Source organism: Phodopus roborovskii, unplaced genomic scaffold (assembly GCF_943737965.1).
Source record: "Phodopus roborovskii unplaced genomic scaffold, PHOROB, whole genome shotgun sequence".
In the NCBI taxonomy this organism is placed as follows: domain Eukaryota; kingdom Metazoa; phylum Chordata; class Mammalia; order Rodentia; family Cricetidae; genus Phodopus; species Phodopus roborovskii.
In genome coordinates, this window is record NW_026125506.1 from 5110414 (window position 1) to 5128890 (window position 18477).

The window sequence follows — 18477 nt, forward strand, 5'->3', positions numbered from 1 at the left end:
GGGATGCAGTGTTTGGTAGGTCTGTCGATCATTACCGTGAGTAGATACTTGGTGAGAAGCAACTGAAGAGAGGAAGGCATTACTTCATCCTTACTGTCTGTCATGGTGGGGGAGGCATGGGCACAGGGGTGGCTGGTGGCTCCTTAAACCGTGTCCGCAGCCAGGAACTGAGCTCGGCTCTCGTTCTCATTTTATTCAGCCCGGGAGCCCAGACCACGGAGTGGTGCTGCCCACATTCAAGGTGGCTCTTTCCTCTTCAGTCAAACCTTTCTGGAAACTCCCTCATTCCCCTCCCCCCTCCCCCAGGTGTGTTTCCATGGTGATCGTAAGTGCAATCAAGTTGACAGTTAAGATGAACCATCACAGAGGATTTAGTATTTCTTGACAGAAGTGCATTTGAAAAATGGCCTTTTCTGGAAAGGACCAGGCACAGGCCGACACTGGCCAACAAAGTGGACATTAGAGCAAAGGTCAGGAGAACTCCCAGGGGAACAATTACAGCCTCAGCTCAAGTGGGCCCTAGCTCCTCTCCAGCCAGAAAAGAGCCACACACTGAGGGGAGGGGATGGAAGAGTGGGTCTCAGGTCGGCTCCAGGCACTGAGCCCATCCTCCTGGTCCTCCTGGTCCTCCTGGTCCTCCTGGTCCTCCTGGTCCTCCTGGTCCTCCTGGTCCTCCTGGTCCTCCTGGTCCTCCTGCGGAGTTGCAAGAGGGGGAGTTTTCAGGGGAAGACCATGGAAGGTTGGGAAGGGAAGTCACCGGGTGAGTCAGACCAAGCTGACTGGCCTCCAGGTCAGGCATTGATTCAGGAATTTTTCCATCTGGTTATCATAAGAAAAGACGGAGGAGGGGTGTGAGCATCACATGCACAGTGTGAGCATCACATGCACAGCGTGAGCATCACATGCACAGCGTAAGCATCACATGCATAGTGTGAGCATCATATGCACAGTGTGAGCATCACATGCACAGCGTAAGCATCACATGCATAATGTGAGCATCATATGCACAGTGTGAGCATCATATGCACAGTGTGAGCATCATATGCACAGCGTATCACATGCACAGCGTGAGCATCACATGCACAGCGTGAGCATCACATGCACAGCGTGAGCATCACATGCGTAGTGTGAGCATCACATGCATAGTGTGAGCATCACATGCACAGCGTGAGCATCACATGCACAGCGTGAGCATCACATGCACAGCGTGAGCATCACATGCACAGTGTGAGCACCAGCAGGGCCAGTGTTCCGCCAGGGATGTGGGAGACTGAGGCGGGAGTGTCTAGACCCTGACAAGACTGGAGTCAAGGACTGACACCTGTTGTTACCCTCTCAGTCACCATGTGTCATGCAGGCTAAGTGTACCAGTATTCACACCTGTACAAATGCTCACGTGTGCATATTGTGAAGACACGCGCACACACGCACGCACACACACATGCTTGCATTGATGGTTTTCACTCCTTGGGTGGAATTTTCTTTTCTCTTCTTCTTTTTCCCCCACTGAGACAGGGTTTTCCTGTACAGAGTTTCTCTGGCTGTCCTGGAGCTCGATCTATAGACCAGGCTGACCTCAAACTCAGAGATCCATTTGCTTCTGCCTCCCAAGTGCTGGGATTAAAGGCGTGTGCCGTCACTGCCTGGCCTCTTCTTAGCAAGCATTTTAGTTACATATTTTGATTTATTTTTCATATACATCAAAAATGTAATTTTTTTTTCTTATTGAAAAGGGAGGTTATCCTTTATCCTGTACAGAATGTCGCCTTCTGTGATATGGACAGCTTTCCCCTGTGGCATGAATAGCTGGAATCATGTGTTTCTAATATCATAGCCCATGATTTAGAGGTATCATAATTTAGCTGGTTTCTTATGGATGGGCCTTAGGATGATTTCCAAGTATATTTCTCTTGTTATAAACCATCCAGTAGAGAATCTATTTACTTATCTATCTTTTATCTATGAATTGTAAGTACCAATAAAGTAAGTTGTTCAGAGTGGCGTAGCTATGTCAAAGGGTGTATGCTCACTGTTAAATGTTTAATCGAGATCACTGACTGCCCTCCACGCTGCCTGTAAAAGGGAAGGGTTGTATTGCATTTACCACACGCCGCCTCCTATACTCTGCCGTGTGCCGAGGACAATGCAACGTGAATGTTAGCGTGTTTGTCGCCCTCCAGGAATATCCATCTACATGGTGTACCTGATCCTAGGGACTGTCTGGGGTGTCAACTTGGGTGGGCGTGGGAGGAGGTGGATTTAATTCAACTTCTCAGGCTTGCCTTGCAAGCGTCTGGCTGTTCTTGCACCCTCTCCGTTCTGGTGGGTCACGATGTATGCAGTTTCCATAGGGCAAAGACCTTTTCCTGCGTCTTAGGACGCGCGTCACACATCTCGTTGCTTTCTGCAGGGTTAACGGTTACAGCATCGTTAGGTGGTGTTTGAGAGGTCAGTTGAGGTGTCCCTATTTGGGGGTGTGTGGAAAAAAAAAAAAAAACCCAGGTAACTTTGGTGTTCTCTACAGGTCATGGAATATCAGCCTGGAGGGGATTTACTGTCACTTCTGAATCGATACGAGGACCAGTTAGACGAAAATATGATTCAGTTTTACCTTGCTGAGCTGATCTTGGCTGTTCACAGCGTGCATCAGATGGGTTATGTGCACCGGTAAGTGGGGCTCCTAGGAATGCACTGAGAACTTTCCCGGATCACGCATGGGTCCCCATGCATAGTAACGAGTCTTCATTTAGAAGAAGTCTTCATTTAGCTAGCCCAGCCTGTGATTGGCTAAAAGCTTTCCAAAATGGCTATGATTTCACTAATGGGTTAATTTATTGAGGGAGTCGTACTTTGTCGGTGTCTTATGGGGTTCTGGTAACTGGGAGGTGGGGTTGTTTGGAGGAGGGCGATCCCCGGAGGACACTTTTAAAATGCACACTTTGTCCCGTTCTCTGGTGGCTCTGTGGCCACCACAGCGTGAGCTACTCTGCTCTGTAACATGCCTGATGCCATGATTCTCCGCCCTCTTCGGGCTCCAAGCAACAAAGCCACCTAACCTAACCGTGGAGCCAAAGCTCCGCAGTGGGGCCTGAAGGCGGCTTTTCTGACTTCATTGACAAGAAGTGACGTGAGGCTACCCCACCCGGGCCACCTCTTAGAGGTTCTGCTCTCTCCCTGTTGTGTCACGCTGAGGCCCAAGCCTTGAACACGTGGACCTTTGCAAGCCACTCAAGGTCCACGCCGCAGGTAGTACTTTTTACCGCTAGCGTTCGGAAGTTGCAAGGACATTCCGCAGAAGTCTTTGACCCCAGGTGTCTCTCACATCCTTTCCTAACTTCAGAATCATACAGAGATAGATATAGATCGTGTACACACACACACACACACACACACACACACACACACACACACACACACACGTTAGGGATGCAGAATTTGGGATAAAAGATTTTTCCATTTGTGAACCACATGACCTCGGTGAGTTTTTTAGGTTTTCCAGTCTTAGTTATTGAACTATGAAAGTGTGAGCCTCTGGTAGAAACCACCCATCCATCTAATAACAAACATTGCATTTGCTTTTTCTCCCTCCCTTTTAAAAACATTAACTTTTCAAGATGTGTGTTAGTCACCCCTATCTACCATTAGGGAAGGTCTGCGTAGCACAGCACACGAGTTGAGAATTTTGGCTGAATTGAGACCCGAGGTGCGCTCATCGACCAGCACAAAGACAACGCTGACGTAAGGCCTTGACTCTCTCTTACAGAGACATCAAACCCGAGAACATCCTCATTGACCGAACAGGACACATCAAGCTGGTGGATTTTGGGTCAGCTGCTAAAATGAATTCAAATAAGGTGATTAGAGAACGGCATGAGCCAACGGGGGGTGGGGGGGTGGGGTGGGGTGGGGTGAGGGGGGAGGCTGGAGGGGGAGGGGGAAGGGGCGTGCTACAGAACATTCTGGGGCTCTCGTGGATCTGGTGGATGTGGGGCAGCAGTGGGGAGTGGCATTTCGGAGCCGCGGCTGTCAGTGTTTGACACTTGTGGAGTGGGGGCAGGGTTGGGATGCAGAGGTGTCCCCACACCGCGGCACCCTTTTGTTACACCCGCGAGCACCCTGACCACAGTCTTGAGTGTTCTTATGTTTTCATTCAACACAAAATGGGGGATGTTCGTTTTCTTTCCCCTTATCTCCTACAGAGACAGTTTTCTCTTACATCACCTAGTTTACTTTTAAATATTTTGGTGATATTTGACCTTCTTTTTCTTAACTGTTCTTCATATGCAGCAAAATTGAAATTAGTTACTGGAGAGTTTGAACTAAATACCTTGAAGCATCAAAAACTGATTTTCAAGTCTTGGGCTTTTGGTAGAAATTAAACTGTGTTTCCCGAGCTGGTTAGGAAGCCAGGAGAGGAGCAGATCAACACTGAGGCTACTCTCAAGAAAGATGACCAAGTTACAAAGACAAAGAATGTAGAACCCTCTAATAAATTTGGCTCATCCTAAAATGTGAATTTCAAGGTCACTCATGTAGAAGGGGTCTGTCTGAGGGGAAAGTCGACTTAAGTGATAAGCTCAATTTCACCACTGAGCCACTCAGTGACTCAGGCAAATCCTGGGGAACTCAGCCGTTCATCCTCTCTCCAGAAGACACAGAATCTACTTAAAATGCATAAAATCGGAGGCTGGAGCAAGCACTCTTCAGAACGCCTCGCAGGCCTGAGACTTAAGTCCTTTATATGAAGGACAATATGTAAAATTACTTTTTCATCCCCAGATTCCTCTGGGAAAGGTGGATATTATTAGGTTGATATTAGGAAAGGGCTTAGAGCTGCATTAACTCTGTGCACCTTGGAATCTGGCCTGTGTGTTCTGTAGCCCTGAGAACTTCTCCAGGTAACTTACTTGGCATTTAGGCCGTTAGAAAAACAGAATCTTGACACAGTTCAAACTCAACTCCAGCGTTACTTTTTTCTTCCACCCTTAAGCGCCATTTTTTTTTTTTTTTAAGATTTATGATTATTGGCTTTACTTGTGTGTCTGTGCCCTTGTGAATGTGCCACGTGTGGGTGCCAGAGGAGGCCAGAGGAGGCCCCGACAGATTGGTTCCCTCGAAGCTGAAGTTCCAGGGTGTTGTGAGCTGCCTGGGTTAGGTACTGGATTCGAACTTGGGTCCTTTAGAAGAGCAGCAAATGCTAACAGTTGCGGTGTCTCCGGTCCCTCCGGTGATAGTCCTATAGTTTATTTATTAAGAATTATGTAACCAGGGGCTGGTGCAATGGGTCAGTGTATTAAGGCATTCCCTGTTGTCTCTGATAAACTGAGTTCCATGTGGACCCATGTGGAAGAAGGAAGAGCATCCAGCTCATTTGTACACGTTGTCCTCTGACAACGTGTACAAGGTGGCATGTGCACACACCCACAAACTAAATTAATAAGCATAATACAGAAGTTTCTGGAAAGAATTCTAGAATCTAGTCATTTTATGTATTATATTCCACAGTAAATAGCATTAAGGATGTTTGGGAAAAAAACCTCAGGGAAACATTTTATTTCATAAGTTTATTTATAAATTTGTATGTAATACTTTTTAAAAAAGTTAGCTGTCACACACCTTTAATCCCAGCACTTGTGCTGGGGCTGGCGGGTGTGTTTGTGTGGGTGTGTTTGTGTGTCTGTCTGTCTGTCTCGTGGAGACAGAGGCAGGCATATCTCTGTGAGCTGGAAGCCAGCCCGGTCTACAGAGTGAGTTTCAAGATAGCCAGGGCTACACAGAAAAGCTTTGTCTTGTAACTCCCTTCCCCTGAAATAAATAAATAAAAATAAAAATTAATGGGAGTTGAGGTGCAGCTCAGCGGTGGAGAATGCACTTTGCATGGGGTGAGACCCTGAGCTCCTGTCCATGGCACTTTCGCTTCCCATCCAAGCCATCAGCAGTTAGAAAAAGACATGAGAGCTCAGACATGGAATTTAGTGGAGTAATGCACAGGGGGCAAATCAAATAGCATATCTTTCATAGGGTTCAGAAACTAATCTATCAGTGACAGTTATAAACTAACGTTCTTAGAAAAAAAGAATTATAGTGTAGGTTTCTACTCTGACAGGGTAACCTTTCTACCGTTGCCATTTGAGTTTGGATATGTCTTCCGTTGTGGGGAGCTAAGCTGTACGTTATTGGATGTTTAACCGGATCCTTGATTTCTACTCGGCTGGATCCAAACACCACCCTTCCGCTCAGTTACGACAGTCCCAAATGTCTCCAGTATTCCCAGAGTCCCCGGGGCAGAGGGAAGAAAACGACCGTGGGTTAAGAACGGTGACTGTAGATTAAAAAGCGTCAGGGAAATAATTAAACTTGGCAATATGTGTCTGCAGTAAGAATAGCCCACGGGAAAAAGCAGGGTTATGATTTATCACTTCTGCTCCGTAAATAAAGAGCAGCGAAGAGTAAGGCCCTTAGTCCGGAATGGCGGCTTAGGCTTTAATGCCAGCAGCACCCAGGAAACAGATGCAAGAGGATCTCTGTGAGTTACAGACCAGCCTGGTCCTCATAGTGAGTTCTGTCTGGGCTAGCCAGGGCTCCATAGTGAGCTCTTGTCTAAAAACAAACGAACAAAGTACATCCCTGACCCTGACCCTGCAGCCAGGTGGAGCTCCTCTCTTTAGAGAGGTCTTTATGTTTATCTTGTGGTGCTTCAAAACGCCTTAAGAGTTCTAATTGTAGCAGCCTTCACCCCAGACAGGAGATTCTTTGGTTCGCTTTAGTCCAGCAGACGGTGCTCAGACAGGCCTTGAGCACTGTGTTCCTCTCCTCCCGTGCTTTTAGGGCCAGAGTGTGAAAAGCAGATGAGGGCAAGTTTAATACATTTTCAGTGTTTTATCTCATGTCTGTGTGAGTGTGCGTGTGTGCATGCGCACGTGTGTGTAGTTGTGTGTGTGAGTGCGTGTGCATGTGTGTATGTGTATGCACATGTGGAAGTCAGGATAACCTCCAGTGTCCCTCAGTGTCTCTTCCTGTTTGATCTGGGTTCTCTTCATTGTTCCCAGGCTAGGTGGCCTATGGGTTCCTGGGGACTCTCCTGTTTCTACCCAGAGTCTCATGGTAGGAATGCTTGGCTTTACATGGATTCTGGACCTAGAATTCGGGTCCTTCGGCTTCCACTACAAGCCCTTCACCCACTGAACATCTCCCCAGCCCCTCTAGCAGTGTCTTAAATATAAAGAGAAATAATTGTAGAAGAGAAATAATTTTCAATCCAGAGCAAGTAAGGATATAGAATTAAAATTGGTTTGTCTTTTTGGTTAATCGTGAGCACACAGCTGAACGTGTTTGTGTTGGACGGTGCCTCTTAGGCCTAACATAGGTTCTACTTGTTTTCTGTACTTTATACTATAAAACACAGTCTGTGGGCTGTGGAGATGGCTAATTTAGTAAAGGGTGTGTCAGGTAAGCACGGGGCCTCGAGTTCAATCCCACGTGAAATCCCAGAGCTGGGGAGGCTGGGACAGATATCTCTGAGGTTGGTTGTCAGCCAGGCAAGCTGAAGGCGTGAGCTCCAGGTTCAGTGAGAGATCTTGGCTTAAGAATCAAGGTGGAGGGCTGGCACGGTGACTCAGCAGGTAAGGGTGTTTGCTGTTGTATCTGAGGTCCATCCCTAGGACCCACTTGGAGGAAGGGGAGTACTGCAGGTTGACCTATGCCCTCCACACCCTCGGTGCTGTGGTATGTGTGCTTGCCTGTGCGTGTTCCTCCCACATGACCGTACCAAAAGTAAGCAAGGTAGGAAGTGATTGAAGATACCCAAGCTGTCCTGTGGCCCCTACTCAACACATGCAGAGAAGGGTGGCCCCCAATGAGTATTTGCTAACTTCCTGTGTGCTGCCTCTGAGTCCACCGACTTCCTTCATTCCCTTGCATTCTGGATGTCTATGATCTTCCAAGCGTTGAGTTTTTTTCCTGTTGTCTTTATCTCTGGCTTCTTATTTAGAAGTCAGCTGTCCTGTATTTTACCTTAGTCAGCGGGACCACGTGCTCAGTGACCTCAGGACCCTCGGTGTGACTTAGCAGGAGCAAAGGTTTCTTCCATTCCTGTAGAGTTCCTATTCTCTCTTGTGTTTTCATAGACAGACACACACATATGTTATACATATACAGAAGTCACTCCTGTGGCTCTGCCCTCCCTCTCCCTCCATCCCCTCTGCCAGGCTCACACTCTGGTAATGTTGGTTTTCCCAGCCCTAAAGCCAGACTTAGAGAAACAAAAATATCTGTCTACTTCTACAGTGGTGTGTGTGTGTGTGTGTGTGTGTGTGTGTGTGTGTGTGTGTGGTGTGTGGTGTGTGTGTGTGGTGTGTGGTGTGTGTGTGTGTAGAGCAAGTTGTTTAAATAGTTTCACATTCCAGCCTTTTATGGTGATGGTTTGAGAGGAAGATGAGAATAGTTTACCTCCCATATTTTATTTTAAAATTCTGAGTACAGTCCCTGCTGTGTTCAGGAGAGGGCATTGGATTCCCTCAGAGCTAGGTTACAGGTGGTTGTGAACCTTCTGATGTAGATGCTAGAAATCAAACTCGAATCCTCTGCAGGATCATCACGAGTTCTTAACCATGGAACTGTCTCTCCACCCCCCTCTTCATCCATCCATCCCTCCATCCATCCCTCCATCCATCCTTCCATCCATCATTCACTCATCCATCCATCATTCATCCATCATTCACTCATTCATCCATCATTCATCCATCCATCATTCATTCATCCATCATTCACTCATTCACCCATCATTCACTCATTCACCCATCATTCACTCATTCACCCATCCATCCATCCATCCATCCATCCATCCTTCCACCCACCCACCCATTCATCTATTATTTATTTATAGGCAGAGTTTCTCCGTGTAGCCCAGGCTGTCCTGGAACTTGTTTGTAACCCAGGCTGTCCTTGAACTCAGAAACGCACATGTCTCTGCCTCCCGAGTGCTGGGATTATTGACGTGCGCCACCATCACCGGGCCTTTTCATTTTTAAAAGACTCTGCTGAATTTCCAGTTACTCCGATTCTCCCCCATCCACTCCCTCCCTTTCCCTTCATCTCCCCTTCCTCCGCTAAACCGTGGCAGACATTTCTGCCCTTGCTCCTGGGTCCCCCGATGAACTTTCTTCATTTTTCCAGACCCTGTCAGAAGGGCCTTTTGTGCCCCTGGGGTGCCTAGGTCACCTGGGATATCTCACCCAGGCCAGCTGCTGAGCTTCTGTCAGAAAAGAGTGAAATCACTGGGACCACCGGGTGCTGCTTGGAGGTCAGTGACTCGGCAGTCTCTGTTAATTGCTGAAAAACACAGGGTTAAGCTGCACCCACGGAGGTGGTGCCAGCAGGCAGGTGTGCTTTCATAGCTTTCCAGCGTGGACATGTAAGTACAATATGCACAGGGTCATTATCTGACTCTGGTTAACAGTCTAGGAATGAGGCGTTGACAGTTCATGCCCTCTGATTGGGTCATCCTAATAAACTTGGCCCTTGTCAGCTCGTTGGATGTGAACAAGTGATCATGTCCCGTCAGCTGCAAAGGAGGAGGGCAGAATATTCTAGAACACACCACGTAGCAGTAAAATAGACCCCAACCACAGATGTTCCTCTGACAATTGTGCGGTTCCCGTGCTTGCAAGAGAGCTAGGCGTTAAGTCACCGGGGCCCACACTGCTGCCGCACCAGCTACTCTTGGATTCAAGGTTAAGTCACCTCGCTGCCTCCAGCACAGGCCTGCCTGGTGTTTCTCACGCGCTGTGACTTGTGGGTGTTCTCAAATGGGTCCTTGTGTGAAGTGCGCCATGTTGGAGGTGCCGTCATGACCCCGCTTTCTGTGTCGGAGGCCAGGAAGACCTGGCACTGAGGAGAGGGGTTGGAGGAGAGGAAACGGAGATTCACAGGAATGATTTCAGCATTCCTGTGCTGTATGTACGCGTGTGTATGTGCGTCTGTAAGCACATGAGAGAAAGTGTGAAAGCTTATTCCTGTTATATGTACACGTGAAAAGGAGGAATGGGGTAATCACAGCAGTGTTTTATATGTTCATACACACACAGCAGTGTTTTATATGTTCATACACAGCAGTGTTTTATATGTTCATACACACACAGCAGTGTTTTATATGTTCATACACACACAGCAGTGTTTTATATGTTCATACACACACAGCAATATGTTCATACACACACAGCAGTGTTTTATATGTTCATACACACAGAGCAGTGTTTTATATGTTCATACACACACAGCAGTGTTTTATATGTTCATATACACACACACGGGAATGTTTTATATGTTGTTCATACACACACACACACACACACACACGCACATACGTAAGTAGAGAATTACAGGAAAATCCTCACTTCTTGGGTGGGAGGGTGGACAAGCTTGACGCCATGGCTAAGAACCTCATCCGACCCCACCACTGAGGAGGGGGCTTTGTAGTGTCCCCCTGCCTCTCAAAACTGAAATCAAAGCAAAGCAAACTTGTCATCGCTGCCTTCCTCCTCTTCTGCTGCTCATCCCCCGCTCATCCTCCTGCTTGTCCTCCTGGTCCTCCTCCTCCTCCTCGTCCTCCCCGTCCTCCCCATCTTCCTTGTCCTCCTTGTCCCCTTCTTTTCCTCCTCTTCAGTAGGTCTTACTATATAAGCCCAGGGTGGCCTGGAACAGAACTCTTACACTACCACGCCCAGCTTAAATCTGTTCTCTTGACTCAAGGCCCCACCCTTAAGTGGGTGTGGCTATACCCCCAGGTCTCTGAGTTCCACTGGGACACTTTTCAATCCTTTGATGATGAGTTTTGTTTTGTTTGAATTTTCTCCACTGTCTAACTGGTGACTGTGGGAAGGTCATAAACGCTGTGAGTAACAGGGCATTGGTCAACACTGCTCTCTCAAGTCAGGCCCCTCTGCTCTGATGGACAGGAGGGTAGACAGGTGTCCTCAGACTGTCACATTTCATGCTCAGTAAAACTTGAAAAACAGTTTTGAAGATCAAAGGGGCTGCCGACTTGCTGGATCCCCTAGTGAGGGTCAGGGGATCTAATCTTTGATCAGCATCATTTCAGGAAACAAAGGCATTAAACACTGAAACAGAAACTCTTAGCAGATGAGGATGGTCCCTGTCGGGGATTATGCTTTGGCTGGCTGCATTGGAAGACTTCCTGCAGTGCCCTGGTCTGCCTTTGCCAGGGGCAGCTCCGGCTGTGGTGGGTTGGTTGGAGGGACCTGGTTTCCATACAGTGAGAGCACCACAGGAGCAAAGGAGAAAGGTGACCTCACTGACATGCGGCCCCTGTGGGATACTGGGCACACTGCGCCCTGCAGCAGTCCTGAAGTAGGAGCCGGTCCCCAGGTCACCTTCCACTTTTTGTTTCCAGACTTGAGATGTAGCCTGACTTCATGCTGTTTTTGTGTTGACAGCTAGACTCCAGCTTTTCGTTAATAGATTGATCCTATATCGTAGAGCCATGTTTAGGCTTTGCTGTTCCTTCTCTCTCTCTCTCTCTCTCTCTGCAGGAGTGGTATGTGTGAGTGTGCTTGCCTGTGTCTGTGCATGGATGTAGGGGCCACAGGTCAACACAGGGTCTCCTACTACTCTCTACTTTATATTTTGAAGCAGGGTCTCTGAGTGAACCTGGAGTTCACCATTTGATTAGTCTGGCTAGGAGCAAGGCCCTGGGGTCCTCTTATATGAGCTTTCCCAGTGCTGGGATTATAGGTAATTTGTTGTTTTGTTGGTTTTTTTTTTTTTTTTTTTTTTAAGGTGGGCTTGGGGATTTTAACTTAGGACTTTGGGTCATCTGCCCAGCCCAACTTTGCCATTTTTATATGTATATATTTTGTTTTTGAGTACAAGAAATTCTATCTTGGGGTTGGAGAGATGGCTCAGTGGTTAATAGCTCTGGCCGCTCTTCCTGAGGACCTGGGTTCAATTCCCAGCACCTGTGTGGCAGCTCGCAACCGTAACTCTAATTTCAGGGGATCTGACACCTTTACACCAGTGCATATAAAATAAGTAAGTGCCTGTGGGGACAGGTAGTCATTGGCAAACCGGTTAGCATGTGACGCAGGTGTTGGCACCAACTGGAGGGTAACCGCGCGCGTGTGCTGTTGTATTCACGGGTCTCTAGGTGGATGCCAAGCTCCCCATTGGGACCCCAGACTACATGGCTCCCGAGATGCTGACCATGCTGAACGAGGAACGAAGAGGCACCTGTGGCCTGGAGTGTGACTGGTGGTCAGTGGGAGTGGTGGCCTATGAGATGGTTTACGGGAAAACCCCATTCACCGAGGGGACCTCCGCCCGCACCTTCAACAACATCATGAACTTCCAGGTGAAGGCACTTAGAATCTGAAGCTGCCTTTGAGGGGGAAGCCTACCCTTCCCCTGGGCATCACAGCTGTCCGCCATCATGAGGGCACCTCGGCATTTTCGGTAGCGCTAAAAAGGGATAAAACGGCTGCCATATTAATTCCGTGGTTTTATTGATTGTGAAGCACATCTTGAGTTCAGAGTTGCTAACCATGCATAAGCGTGAGTCTTGGCATCGGTGAGATAGCTTATTGGCTCCTGTCTCTTTCAAACAACCCTGGGAGGTAGGCATGGCCACCTCACTCGCTGATGAAGAGACCATGCAGGATGGGGCTGAGCGAAAGGCCTGAACTGTCACAGACTGCCAGGCTCTGCAGCCCATGATTCCCAAGTGGGGAGGAAGTGAGCAGATTAGTTAGAACCGAAGCAACCTACGCTTGTGTATACACACACACCTATTAAGTAGAATTAAAACCGCTTTCCTATACGTTTACTTGCACTCAATTAAGCCCGTTTCTAAAGGACATGATGAACCCATTTTTTTAGTTTCAGCTTCAAGGAGAAAAGAGGCCTCATTCCCTTGGATTTTGTAACTCATCCAATTTTCATTTTCCTGGAATGGTTGATGCATACATATTTTTTAAAAAATGTACAAACACTGTTACTGAGGCTTGAGTTGAAATTTCCCTCTAGATAACTCTTGGAACTCATTTCCAGCCTCCATTTCAGTGTGCTAGTTCAGGGAGTCAGGGTTGACAGAACTGTACTCAGGACCATGGGGTACCACATCAGCAGTGATGAGGGGCCGCATCCTCCCCACCTCCCCACCATCCCTCAGAACCCAGAGCATACCACAACCCTACAGAGCGGGGCACACCTTTGGTGGGTGGAGGCAGGTGAATCCTTGGCTGTGTTTTGAGTTGAGCTATCTGATAACCCTGTTTCCAACACCCCCCCCCAAAAAAAAAACAAACCCAAAAGCAAGCAGGAAAAAATGGAGTACAGAGGGAGCATGTGGAAGGGAATGTCAGACGGGAAAGTAGCCAGGGAGAGCTGGGCGAGGGAGGGGGAGGTGGCTGGTGGAGGCGCTCTGGGCCCAGAGAACAGCATGAGATGCGCAGGGATAGCCCTGAAATAGCCCGCTACCTTTGCACAACGGGGGGGGGGGGGGAGATTAGACAGGAGGAGAGGGAAGCAGGGGTCAAGCCACGAAGGGCCTTGAACCCCAACAAAAGAACTAGGTCTATTGACGTGTGCAGGCCACTTATTTTAGGAGCATGTACGAGAAAGTCTCTCTCCACTTCAGGACATAAACTGAATCGCTGCTAAAGAAATAATTTAAAAAAAAATTCTTTTTCTTTTTTTTTTGAATAGCGTTTTTTGAAGTTTCCGGATGAGCCCAAAGTTAGCAGTGAGTTCCTAGACCTGATTCAGAGTTTGCTGTGTGTCCAGAAAGAGAGACTGACGTTTGAGGGTCTCTGCTGTCACCCCTTCTTTGCCAGAACCGACTGGAATAACATTCGGAACTGTAAGTAGAGCGTGCCCCCTCAGCTGGGATCGGGATGGAGCAGTACTGTGAGGAAGTCTGAAATTGACATAACGGCTTTAATTGTTTACAGCCGTAGAAAGAGCTAAGGATGCAGCTGTCTTTGATTAATAATCGTCTGCACAGAAGTGGGCCCCTCCCAGAGCATTTCTGAAGTTAGAGTTGCAAATGGTGGCCTTCAGGGGTTGGGTTGTCTCTCGGTTTGACAGTTTCCTCCAAGAGGAAACACAGACCCGGTTATTTTGTCCTCAGAATCTTTTTGATGTTGATATTGGGCAGCTGGGGCTCTGTGAGGGGCCATGTCTGGGATGGAACCATAGATAGCTGGCTGTGTTCATGTCCTTCCCTCTGTGATGCTCATCTGCGCTCACACACATGTCAGATCTGCACTGAATGCATCCAGAGACTCAGTTACAACTGTATAATCAGTATAAACTGAATCAGTTCATTAGGAACAGGGATCCGATTTATCGTCAATACCACCAAGAACCATGTTTGCTTGCTTATTTATTTAATTATTTATTTGTTTGTTTATGAATCGGTGGTTTTGCCTTGAAGACTTTAAAACATTTGTGTGTGTGTTGTTGTTGTTGATTGAAGGTCACCCCATGACCTGGCCCAGTGCTCAGCACAAATTTGAGTGGTAGTGTTGGGTGTATTTATTTTTGGTGCTGATGGGAGGTGGGGAATTGGAAGCTGTTTTTAGGTGTCAGGTCTGAGCTTGTGATTAGAGCTGCGCTGTGATTACAGGTTGAACTTCCCTAATCAAAAAACAAACAACAACAACAACAAAAAAAAAAGCAAAAAAAAAAAAAAAAAAAAAAAAAAAAAAAAAACAACCCAAACTGAATACTCTAAAATCTGAAACTTTTTGCCGAGGGAGGTGGAAAACAGTTTATTAGAGCGAATGGTCTTCCTAGGTTTCAGCCCACGGTCTCTCTGCTCTGGTCTGGGCCTGGGGCAGCTCAGTGCACCATGATGGCTGGAAGCAAGAAGAGGGAGGGGCTTGGGTCTCAGCCTCTTTAGGGTCATGTGACACCACTTCGACCCACTAGGCCCTCCCTACAAGGGTGCCACCACCTCCTAGGAGGGCCACAGTGTGATGACCAAGCTTTCTGCACATGGCCTTTTAAAAGAGACATTTGTGGCCTAACCCATAGCATTTTGGTAGCCATGCACAGAGGCTTGTTTTTTTAGTATTCAGTCAGTTCCCTCCAAATTTCCAAAGGTGAGACTTTTTAATCAGTAATATGTTTTCATTCTTCCCATTAACACTTTTAGAAAGATTTGATAGAGTATCCTTTAGATGCTATTCAAGCTCTAAATCTTTTCTTGTCTTGCCTTTTCATCTCATCTTCTTGAACAAGCAATTAATGTTTTTATGCATGAGCCTGCTAATTATGCCTAACAACACATTTCCACTTAGGTAAGTTGGTGAATGGTGGTTAATTATCTGAGTAACTTTATTTTGTGTTTTGGTAGGCATTGATGTTGTTTCTGCTATGAGTTTGCCCTCCCTGCTGCGGGGGTGGGGTGCGGTGGGGGGGGTGGATAGTTCCGGAGACAATCCCCGTTCCTCTTGGATACCCAAATCTGAGGCTGCCCAAGTTCATCTTTATCTTAAATCAACACATCACTGGCATCTACTGGATTAACACACTCCTGTATCGTCTATAAGTCACGCCTGGACGACCTCTGCCACCTGATAGGAAATGCTGTTCTGTTCAGGGAGTCAGTGACCAGAAGCAGCAGTGGGGTGTGCTCAGCCTAGACAGGGCTTCCCTCCGGTGCCTTTTGGAAGAGGTTTTATTTCACTTGTAGTTATGTGTATATATGTATGTGGCAGGTGTGTGTCCGTGAGTGCAGTAAAGAGGTCGTAGAGAATTGGACACCAGTGCTGCTGACTCAGACGGTGGAGCCAGGGCTGGGGAGGCGGCTCAGTCCCCGAGAGAGGACCAGATGACCTGGGTTTCATACCCAGAACCACGGCAGGAGGTCACTGCTGCCTGTAACCCCAGCTCCAGGGGAGCCCATGCGCTCTCCGGCGTCTGTGGCCTCCTGCGCTTGCTCACACACGTGCACACACACAGGGTGGAACCATAGAGATGTGCATGGTTTTCGTTGACCGCCGGCTCCCAGTGTAGTTAATGGCTCCAAAAGACTCAGTTTCTTTCAGTTTCAGTCACCCTATGTCTTGTGCTGTGGGGCCTGCAGAAAAGTTGGCAGAGTCGATGCAGGGTCTCTGGGCCTTTCACCTCCTTGCCCCGACTGGGGAGAGCTCTTCCCGAGCAGCCTCCCGCTTGTCAATACCCAGTTTTTCTTATGGTATCATTATTTAAGCTTGGGACTTTTCACGGATTTCACCAGGATTTCCAACCCATGCCCATGCGTGTGCAGGAGCCGGCCTGCCGGACCCTGCCTGCCGGCGGGTTTTTCTCTTCTCCTCTCTGTGTGTTTGCAGTCCGCTCGGGGCCCTGTGAATCAGCGTAGCCCGTGCTCCAAATGGTTAGCACGGTTTTCTAACACGAATTACGCCTTTGTCTCTCAGAAGCACACAGGGTTCTCATGCGCACAGAACCCTTGCAGGCAGGCGTCAGGTTCCCCGAGCTGAGGTCCCCACCGCTGTTGAACGCTTCTGCTTCCCCCAAACATGTCCCTCGATGAAAGTGACATTAGCCTCTCTGCCGCTTCACCCCCAGTTCTCCTTTTCCTTGTTGTAACCAATGAAAGCAAGCACTGCTTAACACAGCCGGCAATAATCGCGGGAAAGGCATTACCTGGAGAGGTGGTCCTGGCGCGACACAAGAATGCAGCTTGAGAAGGGTCCGGGCTAGTTGGTGAGTGACGTGGCGGAACTGGGCGTGAGCGAAGACTCGCTTCTTCTGCTTTGGCTCTGAGGCTTGCTCTGCTTGCTCTCCGGGGTCCTGCCCCTTGGAGTTGTCCTGGGCAATAGCACGTGACCTGGGGCCTGATCCAGTTCAGGGGTGCCCACCCCCCCCCAGCAAACCCAAGACTGTGTGAGGAGTGACTGCCATGCTGTCGGGTGTCCAGGCACCCCGTACTCTGATGCCCCCTTCCCAGCCTTCCGCTAGGTTGTATTTTTCACCGCTTATTTTCGTCATTATTTTAGGGCTGCGCTCCAGGGGCTCCGGAACCCTAACCGCTGCCCTGGGTGGCGCCATTCCAATGCTTAGGTTCTGATCCTAACCTGACTTGATTTTTCTAGAGTCCTGGGAGCCAATCAGAGCTCTCCACTTTCATAGTGTTGTCCCCTGACCTCCCTCTGCTCCTGTCAGTGGGAAGGTTTTCTGTCCTGCACTGTCCCAGAGCACGTCTTTTAAAATAACTTCCCCCAGTGGAACTGGCACACTTAACACCTTTCACCCAAAGCCTTGCGTCTCCTGATGGATGGCGTGGACGGCGTAAATTCGAGAGATGGCCGTGGATTCTCCTTGAGTGTTTCTGGCTGGCGTCCTGGAGAAGCAGCGTCGCTGGTTGTCACTCCTGACACAGCGAGCCTTCTCTCTTGAGTCACGAGTCACACTGTCACTGTTTTCTACACGGAGGGGTCCTTTGCCAAGTCCTCCCGGTTCTCCAGGTCTGTGCATTTGCTAGCAGAGAGTACATTCTGTCTGGATCCAGCAGTGACTCGGTGGTGAGCCCATGCTGAATGGCATACTGTGGGATGGGTTGGCGCATCTGGCTGAAGAGGCGGGATTCCGTGCTTTACCCATCACTGAGGGACAGTTCTGGAAAATCTTTTGTGTAAAGTAAACGGCATCCTGTATCTTCTTCTCTTAGCAGTGTAGGCTGCGTTCACTCTAACCCAGTACAAGGTATTCCAATACGTGACACAGTATTGCAGGATTGCCTCAAAACCCTTGGGTTGTAGATATACCTTCCAGATGCAGATAATACCGTGAGTCAGCAAATGGGCATGGCACTTGAGAGCACCCTTTATCGCTCCCCCCCCACCCTGGTCTATTTGAGAATGTTCGGAGTTGAAGTAACTTTGGAAGTTGCTAGATGGAGTCTGGCATGTGAGTGTTTGTGGTACGCAAGGCGCTGAGGCAGGTCCTCAGCCCCACGTGAGCGAACGAGTCTGAACACCCGCCCGCCTGCCCGCCCGCCTGGAGCTTGGAGTCCTGGATAAGCATGAACAGAGCTGTGGTCCTGAACAGTTAGTTGTTAGACCTAAGGTTTCTTGCTCTGCAGGTTTCCCAGCTGGATCACGGAACCACTCATGCCTGCCCTTCGACAAAACACAGACCTGGAGACCCTTCTCCCCTTACAGGGATCCCTCATGTCTCAGAGCTAACCTGGGAAAGGACATTGGGTCGCCGGCTTGCTTTTATAATTAGCATGTGTAGCCTCAGGTGCATGGCAGAGAACACGATGTTCTTGTAGAGACATTTGGGGCCAGGTGGTTTTTTTGTTTTTTGTTTGTTTTTGTCACAGGTCTGCGTGTGAATTGCAGTGACTCTCTCGTCGCCCCCAGCCTCTACCCAGGTTGTCATTTTGCATTTCCCTGCTACAGTTGTGAGATTCAAAAAAACCCGTCTCCAGACATGGCTCACGGTCCCTTG

The 18477-nt window shown here is 48.5% G+C and overlaps 1 protein-coding gene across 1 annotated transcript in view; it reads left to right on the forward strand.

Annotated features, from left to right (window-relative positions):
* Window positions 1-18477, forward strand: part of Cit (citron rho-interacting serine/threonine kinase) — a 162097-nt gene that overhangs the window by 27998 nt on the left and 115622 nt on the right. The window contains exons 5-8 of the mRNA XM_051176511.1: window positions 2525-2667; window positions 3764-3854; window positions 12164-12367; window positions 13720-13873. Coding sequence (XP_051032468.1) covers window positions 2525-2667; window positions 3764-3854; window positions 12164-12367; window positions 13720-13873 — 592 coding nt within the window. The remainder of the gene's footprint in view (window positions 1-2524; window positions 2668-3763; window positions 3855-12163; window positions 12368-13719; window positions 13874-18477) is intronic.